The 9,090-nt window shown below is 44.4% G+C and overlaps 1 protein-coding gene across 4 annotated transcripts in view; it reads left to right on the top strand.

The window, feature by feature from the left end:
- Nucleotides 1-716: 716 nt before the first annotated feature.
- Ccdc66 (coiled-coil domain containing 66) overlaps nucleotides 717-9,090 on the top strand; it is a 33,046-nt gene continuing 24,672 nt past the window's right edge. The window contains exons 1-3 of one of the 4 annotated variants that reach the window (XM_021662416.2): nucleotides 717-811; nucleotides 1,586-1,650; nucleotides 2,283-2,308. In XM_021662416.2, the coding sequence (XP_021518091.1) occupies nucleotides 801-811; nucleotides 1,586-1,650; nucleotides 2,283-2,308 (102 nt within the window). In that variant the 5' untranslated portion in view covers nucleotides 717-800. Of the gene's footprint in view, nucleotides 812-1,011; nucleotides 1,288-1,585; nucleotides 1,651-2,282; nucleotides 2,309-9,090 lie in introns of those variants that run through there. The other 3 variants (XM_060390768.1, XM_060390767.1, XM_060390766.1) reach the window with 3 other exon arrangements.

Raw genomic sequence — 9,090 nt, 5'->3', positions numbered from 1 at the left:
TAGACCAGGCTGGCCTCGGACTCACAGTGGTCCACCTGTCTGCCTCCTTGAGGGTTGGGATTAAAGGTGTGTGCTACCACGCCCGGTTAGCGGTGTGATTTTGAGGCAGGGTCCTGCCTGTCCCGGAACTCACTCTGTAGACCAGACTGGCCTCAAACTGACAGATTTTTTTTTTTTTAAATCTTGTTTTATTTTTAAAGATGTGTGAGGGCTCCACAGACCGTGAGATACCAGGGTTGGCATAGCTGCGAGTGTCGTCACCACCTGATTTGCGTGCTGGGATCCAAACTCCGCGCCTCTGGAGGAGCAGCAAGTGACTGAGTCTTAGAGCAGCAGCAGGGGTTGCTCACACGAATTAGTGGCCTGGGCTCTGGTCAGCGACCTAGGCAGACCCGTTTGCCTCTTACTGCCCCGGGACAGCACCATCGATGAACGGACAGGTTGCGCCAGCACTCAAAGAAGGCTTGACATGGATGCAGACACAGGAAAAGACCAGACACAAACGCGCCCCAGTCCCTCGAGTCTTTTTGTGCTAAGATAGATCTCCAATATGAAACAGGACGGTTACAGCTGTTGCTCCTGCGAATTTGCAGACCTCCGTCCGAGCCAAGGCGGCTCCTGAGCCGGACGCTGTGCCGAGCCGCTCGGGGAAGGCCGACACCAGCTGACGCACCCACCAGCACGCGCCGCTCTGATTGGCTGGGCTGGGCCCCGGCATCCAATCGGCGCAGAGTTTGTTGAGCAGCGGCGGCCACCGGGTGCAGCGGTGGTCCGGGGAGCGGCGGGCGGGCGGCGGGGCCATGAACCTGGGGTAAGCCGGCGGGGGCTCCCTGGGCGCGGGGCTGGGCTCTGGCCGGCGCGAGGCGTGCGGGAGAGGCGGACGGGGCTCCGGGCCCCGTGCGGGCTGTGGCGGTCGGGGGGGCCCGGCGCCCGAGAGGGCGAGGTGCTAGGGCGGCGGAGTGGGGGTTCTCCAACTTGAGTACCCTCCGACGTCGCCCGCTAACGGATACAGGAGCTGGTCGTCGTCCTGCAGTGGACGAGCTACTTATCCCAGGTTGTCTTCTCTAACAGACGGAGGCATTTTGATTTCCTCCACCAAGGCAACGCTGAGTTTAGCGTTGCTAGTCTCCCTGCTCGCCCTTAACTTCTTGGTCTATTTTCTCTAAGGTCGTCCTCATATTGTCCATTGACCCATAAGCCCACCTCCGTTAAACAATGAAATGCTGTGTGGAATCCATCCCATCAGTAGAGCTTTGATGACTCTAATAGACAACATGCGTTTTGCTGGTAGTGTTTCCCGTTTCTTTATGCTGGTGCTTTTGACATGTAAAGACTGCTTTGAGGGGGATTCAGACAGGAGGATCAGGAATTCAAAGCCAGCCTGGCCTACAAAGTGAGTTTAATTCAGCCTGGGCTATATGACTTAAAAGAAACAAATCAAAAAACCTGGCTTAGATGGCCACATGATTCCTAGATACATTCAAAGGTATGGGTTCACGTTCAAGGTTCATATAACTAGTTCTGGTTGCTATTTAGTTAAACTGTTTAATTGAAACTGTCAAAACAATTTTCTTTTATATTGCAGAGATGGTTTAAAGCTTGAAACCGAATTACTGGATGGAAAAACCAAGCTAATACTGTCTCCCTATGGTACGATGTATTATTGGAAGTCTAAAATGTTTAAGTTTGTATGTAGCATATGTAGTAGTTTAATAGCCATTTTGCTTGTAATATAGCTAAATGGCGCTCGACAAAGCATTTTCCCTTATGTCTTCAAATTGACATTTATCCAAGTAAAGTAAGATTGTGACAGTGATCTCTGCTGTCAGTTTTGGTTCGTGACATGTATTTCATGTGTAGTATATTTTTGATGTTAGCATACCTTGTTGCCTAATAAGTAATGCAGGTTCAGGTAATTATGTACTTTGCATGTAAACAAGCTGTCGTGGAAGAAAGTTAAATTTATACAGTATAACCAGTTGCTGAGGTCTTACTATTACCTGTTAGTGTTTGAATTTGAACTCAGTGTGGTTTTCAGTCTTCTCCATCGAGTTATTTGCTTGCTGCCCACCACCCTCTGTTTATAATGGAAATAAAAATCAAGTGGGAGGTACTGCTTGAACCACCATGTTGTAAAGGTGGAGTATTCAGGGGGGCTTACAGTTAATGCTTCTGAGATAGTATTTTTACCCTAACAGCTTAATTAGTGCTTAACATTTTCTTTTGTCTCTGCCTTAATATGTTTTGGCTTTCTAGTTTAGTAATTTTATTTTCTTTTGTAGAGCATAAATCAAAAGTTTCTGTGAAGGTAAGCCAAGTGATTTTGATCTTACCTGTCTCCATATATAAAATGCATATTTTCTTTGGTTCTGTTTATTGAGGCATGGTCTCTCAGTTGGACCTGGAACTTGCTGGGACAGCTGGTCAAGCTAGGCTGCTCTCTCCAGAGGATTCCCTGTCTTTGCTTTTTAACTGTTGGAGTTACAGATGGGCCTTGATAAGTACCCAGCATTTATGTATTAATGTGTGCTCTGAGCATCCAGATACTGGTCCTCATGATTTCATGGCAAACACTTTAATCACTGGGTTAGCTCCCTAACCTGAACGTCATCTTTATAGTGTAAGAAGTATTGATGAACTTGGTAAGAGAGCAGCATACTACAAAAAGGTGTTTTGTGACATCCTTTCGTCCAGGAAGCTCATGGGAGTGATTGGGGCCAGGTTGCTTTTCTTGCTCAGTAACCTGAACATAACTGAATCTGTATAGGAAAGTCTGACCTTTTTTTTTTCTTTCTTTCTTTCTAATGTTGCCTCCTTTCATTAGTCCTCTTTGGCATTGAGCTATAGGTGCTGTTTAAAGTTGGACCAATTGTGCCTTGACATGGCACAACAGGAACATGGTGGAATAAGCCTAGTTATTTTACTCCAGTTGGTAGGTTTGTGTCCAGCAGAGACTTTCAGCAACTGTGAAGCTCCACCATGGCCTAGAGCTCCACTTCGCTTTATTTGTCTGCTTCAGAAAAGGGAAAGAGAAAGATCCACCACGCTTGTTTCCTAAAAGAGCATGGGTCATGTGTGACTATAATGAAAGACTTAGAGGCGCTCTAGAGATACCTAGAAGGAGACAACACTGGAGACTGACTCTTGCCTGTAGGAAATGAAGAGACAGCTCATCCATCATGTGTCTGTGTAATTAGAAGCTTAGAGATGTGGGAGCTAGTTTCTAGTTAAAGAAGTAGAGAAGTATATTCCAGGCTTACAGGAAATATTACAAAGTGCCAAGTCAGGAAAAACAAGTTGATTGTAAAAACTGGTGTACCTTGGAGATGTGTTTAGGTGGAGTTTGCACTTATGCTCAAGGACCTTGAAAATGGTGTGACTTACTAGAGGGGAATCCATTAAAGACTTTTTAAAAGATGTAATTTCACTGTGGAAGTCAGGCCAGCCTAGAACTCCATTGTCTCCCTTCCTCAGCCTCCCAGTGCTGGGATTACAGGTACGCACTACCAAGCTCAGCTCAGTATAGGAATTTTGATAAGGGAAGTAGCCATAATCTAAGTTTTCTTTATAGCTCTGTAGGACATATTATTATAACGGGACAACCAGCTACTTGTCATTCACAACTGTGTAGGGAGCACCTGGTCAGACACTGCACTTACATGGTGGTTCCAAGGGAGGAAAGGGTCCAGAAGTGGCTTTTAATGTCTGTTCCTGAGTGTGCCACACTTAGCAGATTGAATGCGATAATATGCTTAGAGAACTAAGGTGATGAACTGTGACACACCAAAGGCTCAAGAGTCAAGACAGCAAGAATTGGAGAACGACGGTGGCTGGAGATGAGCTGAGGTGGGAGGCGTGGGTCGCCTTTTTGGATCATGTGCAGTATGTTGATAATTTGATAAAGTGACTTTTGAAAAACTAAAATACTTGTTTTGGGTTTTTGTTTGTTTGTTTTGTTTTGTTTGAGACAGTGTCTCTATATAGTCCTATCTGTTCTGGAACTTGGTATGTAAGCCAGGCTGGCCTCAAACTCACAGAGATCCACCTGCCTCAGCCTCTTGACTGCTGGGATTACAGGTGTGTGCCACTGTGACTAGCTCTAAAATGACTTAAGTCTAAAAATGAGGATGTAAAATCTTGTGTTCTCAATTTTCTTGAAATATTGGAGGCTCTTACAACCTCTTCTTGTGCAACTGTGCAGGGTAACTTGGAAATACGTTAACACCTGTTATATGAGGAAAATGTCATCTCTGCCTCATCTAACTTATGGTACATATTTAACTTGTCACCTGTCATTTTGGTAGTTATATTGAAAAAGCTCCAGGGATGTAAAAAGTACCCCCAGAGGCTGATATAATCTAACCCTGAAGCCAGCAGCTGGAGAGATGGCTCAGAGGCAAAGAACACTGGCTATTCCTGTAGCATGGCAGCACCTAACCATCTGTAACTCCAGTTCCACAGGATCTAATACTTTTCTGACCTCAGTGGGCCCAGCACACATATAGTGCATAAACATATACTCAGGCACGCACACACACACACACACACACACACACACACACACACGCTATATATACACACACATACATACACAAAAATACTAAAGCCAGGAATAAACAGGGTGAGGAGATAAGGGTAATAAAGAAATCCTGTGGGTGGTGGCTGGAGGTGTTTTTAGAAAGTAACAAAAGGAGCTTAATCAAAGAGCCAGGATGGTTGTCTGCTTTGCAACTTATTGCAAGAAAGGGAAAGTTTAAGTGATGAAAGGTCTCAGGGTATCTAATCTACTGTTTGACAGCAAGGATTTTTTTCTTAATAATTTTCTTGTATTCCTAACATTTTTTCATAATGTTAAGCATAGAAAAAGCAAGTAGTTTAAATGATGGATAGATGGGATAGACAAGATATAATTTAGCAATGAAAACCCAAATTTAGACTTGTCTTTGTATACATAACGAAGATATTTCAAAACGTATATGCTATATATATGTTAATTAGCTAAGGGAGACCTTGAAGGAAGAGAGTCAAATATGATCTCATGGTTGCTGTTTGAGAATAAAACAGTGGTGTCATAGAAATGTGAGTATTTTTGAAAAGGAGGCTAATTTGGAAGCAATGATGAATTCAGTGGCATATGAGGCATAGTTAAAGACGTTCAATCAAAATGTATTTAACACCCATCCTGTTGAACTAATGTTATAGGTACAGGGGATAGAGAGGTGAACAAATAAAACAAGTCTGTTCTGTGGAGTTTACGTTAGGATGGTATGGAATGGAAAGAACTAAGAAAAGTAAGTTAATATAAGACAAAGGTGCTGTGGAGAAAAATGAGGGGAGAGACAAGGTGACATAAGGAGCCTAGCAGCACTGGGGAGGAGTAAGAACTGCCAGAGGGTAGAATAGGCCCGAGGGAAGGTCCTCGAGCGATGGTCGGAAGCCAGTGAGGGGAGGCGCTGCACAGAACCTGAAGTTATAGTGTTGTAACAAGAGAGACTGACCAGTGCTGCAGTCTTGTTGAGGTTGAGGAACATCTAAAAAGCTCATGTATTTGTAAGATGTAAGATAGAAAATGAGGTCAAGGGCAGGCGAGATAGTTCAGCTGGCAGAAGTGTTTCCCTCCAAGTCTGATTCGCAAAGCCCTTACAGTGGAAGGAGAGAAACAATTCCCACAAATGATAATAAGTTAAAAAAAAAATACTAAAAAGAGCCAGGCATGGTGGTGCACACCTGTAATCCCAGCACTCAGGTACGCAGAGGCAAGCAGATTGCTGTGAATTCAGCCTAGTCTACAAAATGAGTTTAGGACAGCCAAGGCTACACAGAGAAACCCTGTCTCGAAAACCAAGCAGTCAATGAAAATAAAGTTAGCTCTAAATAGGTATGGAGGCAGAAGAGGCAAGAGTAGATTACAGTGAGAAATTCAGTGCTGCCTCCAAGCATAAGCAGAGGCCATGGGAGGCTTTTAAGGATTAAAAACATGATTTGAATTACGTGTTGTAAATCAGTGTGTTGAGAATAGACCGGGAAGCAAGGATGGAAGTGAGGATAGCAGTTCACGTGAGAGCTAGTACCCTAGGGCAAAGGAGTAAGGAGTGATGCTAGGGTGTGGTCAGATTCAGGATCCAGCAAATAGCATTTGACAGATGGTATCTACAAGGCTAGAGACATACATGGTTCAGCATTTCAGAGCACTTGATACTCTTGGAGAGGACTCGGGTTCACTTTCCAGTGCCCACATAGTGGTTCATTACTGCTGGCACCAGGTACACAGGGTGCATATATATGTACAGGCAGAATGCTTACACACACAAAACCTAAAACATTAAAAAATATAGAGTATATGCAAGAGGAGTCAAATATAACTGCAAAGTTTTTGTTATGGGTAACTGAGATGGGAGATGTTATTCTGAGCAAAAGAGAGGCAGGCTTTGAAGTATCTACGGAAATCCATGGGGCTGGGCCAGGAAGGCAGCTTAGTACAGCGCTTGCTGCAAGAACATGAGAACTCTGCTTCCATCCCCAGAACCCAGGTGAAGAAGCCAGGTGCCACTGGAAAGGCAGAAATGGTAGACTTGGTTTATTGGTCATCCAACAGCCTACTTGGAAATTCCAGGCCAGTGAGCTATCGTGACTCAAAAACAAGGTGGAAGCGGGCATGCTAGTGCACATGATTAATCCCAGGACTCAGGAGACAGAGGCAGGCAAATCTCTGTGAGTCTGAGGCCACCTTGGTCTACAAATCAGTTCTAGGTTAACCAGGACTGCATATTGAGACCCTGTCCTGTGGGGTAAAGATAGACATTTTCTGCAAAACAGTACCTGAAATTGTCCTCTCACCTCCACGTGGACACACATGCTCACCCATACACATGAGCTTGTGCCTGTAGGCACTTCATCTTCAATAGTCAGAAGGATGGGTAGTGAAGAGAATGATTAAGAGAAAGTATGATGATACATACTTGGATTGAGAGACGTGTGTGTACACAGACACACACACATAGTAGGTCAGAAGAATCAAATTACAGAGTTGTGGAGGTGCAATAGAGAAGGTGTAGAGAGTAGTCAGCTGCTTCAGGTGCAGCTCATAGGTCAAGTAAGAAAAATTGGGAACTAGTGACTATATTTAGCAGTATAGATATTACTGGGGACCTGGAGCAGTGGTGGTGTACGGGTAAGCATCTGGTTGGAAGGAGTCTTAGGAGAAGACAAAATGAAAGCCAAAGGATGATGTTGTGTTGGTGTTGGGGATAGAATTCAAGGCCCAACTCATGCTAGGCAAGTCCTCTAATACTGGGTTCTAATACCCAGAACCCTCTGCTTACTTTTTACTTTTTATTACAACAGAATATCACTAAGCTGCCCACACTAGCCTTGCATTTGCAACATCCTGGCTCAGCTTCCAGAAGAGCTGGGCCTGCAGGCCTGTTTCACCAGCCCTGGCTTGAGGTTAAATATTTTCTTGATAGTAAAATAATAGCATGGTTGTATTCAGGTACTTTTGAACCAGCTGAAGAGAAAGTTTTTTAGGAGAAAGTGAAGATTGTCAGGAAGTGGGAGAGATCAATTGATCATCCATCAGTGCCTTGTCCCCAAGTGAGATTTATGGGAGGTGGAGAGAGATGGCTTAGTAGTTAGACACACTGAATGCTCGTCCAGAGGACCTGGGTTCAATTCCCAGCACTCTGGTCTCTGGGAATCTTGAGAAGGGGATCCAGAAGGTGGTGCCCATCAGGCTTCCTCTACTACAGGACTTCTCAGCACTATACACGTTATATACATACATGCAGGCAAAACACCTGTACATGTAAACTAAAATTTAAAATGAAGACCTTATAAATTGTATGTAAGTAGAAAGGACCAGTAGTTTGAGCACAGAAGTTAGTAGAGAATTGATGACAGACTTCTTTTTAAGATTATTTTTAGTCATATATGGACCTGTGTTTTGGCGTGTAGGTCTGTGCACATGAAACCTCAGAGGCCAGGAGCATTTGATCTCCTTGAGTTGCAGTTGCTGGCAATTGTGAGCTGCCTGACCTGGGTGCTGGGAACCAAACGTGGGTCCACTTTGGTTTTCTTTATGAACACACTCTTGGCCACTGTGACATCTCCCCAGCTCAGGGACAGACTCTTAGAGTCAGCTTTTAAATACGTAGGTATAAGATTTTCAATTAAATTGTTAAATCTTCAACTGAGAATAGGATAGGGGGAATATGAGGGCTTTTGTGCATGAGGAGGATGAGTGATTACTAACGGTGAGAGGGTTATGGATTTGGTAAATGTAGGACTGCTGGGTAGCCTACTGGATATTCTTGGTTACAAGTGTAAATGAAAGCAGTGACCATAGTTTCTCCATTGCTGCTTACAGGCTATAAGAATTGGACTTTTCTAGAGTTGGGTTTACTTAGTATGTGAGACGGACTGCAGAGTAAAGAATGAAAAAGAAATGAATCTAGCTGGTGATGATACTTACGATTGTTAGGAAGGGAAATGAGAACAAGTGGGGGTTAGCACGAGCAGATGATAGGTCCCAGCACAGGTGAGCAGCAGGCAGAGTTGAATGTGGGCAGGAGTGAGCTGGAGAACAGGAGGTGGTGGTCCATCTAGAGCTTGAAATTGCGGGTCCTAACAGGGACTTTACAGTATCATGATGGTGGGGAGGGGGACTGAGGCCATCTGGAGGAGAGTGTGAGGAAGTGAATGGCCAGGAGGGTAGAAGAATGACCTGTGTGGATGTGAACACAGCAGGAATGAGCACAGGACTGGTATTAGAGAGAGGGTGACCCAAGTAGCTAAGATAGTCAGGGAGTAAGGACTGATAACTTGGAGGCACCCAGTGCAAAGCTGACGTGGAGTGGAGATGACCTAGCACATACGGCCTTATTTGTAGCCCTCACTATCTGGAATTGAAATCATTTCTCACTGTTGAATCTTTCAGGAGAAAGTCTACAAAGGTGAACAGCATCTTATGGCTGTAGTATCTGATTGAGCAAAATGAGAAGTTTAGAGGCCTGATCTATCACAGATTTTAAAAACGATGATTGTTGGAGCTGGAGAGATGGCGCAGGGATTAAGAGTTCAATTCCTGGCAAC

This window comes from Meriones unguiculatus, chromosome 9 (genome assembly GCF_030254825.1).
Source record: "Meriones unguiculatus strain TT.TT164.6M chromosome 9, Bangor_MerUng_6.1, whole genome shotgun sequence".
NCBI lineage: Eukaryota > Metazoa > Chordata > Mammalia > Rodentia > Muridae > Meriones > Meriones unguiculatus.
This window is presented reverse-complemented; position numbering and strand designations above follow the sequence as displayed.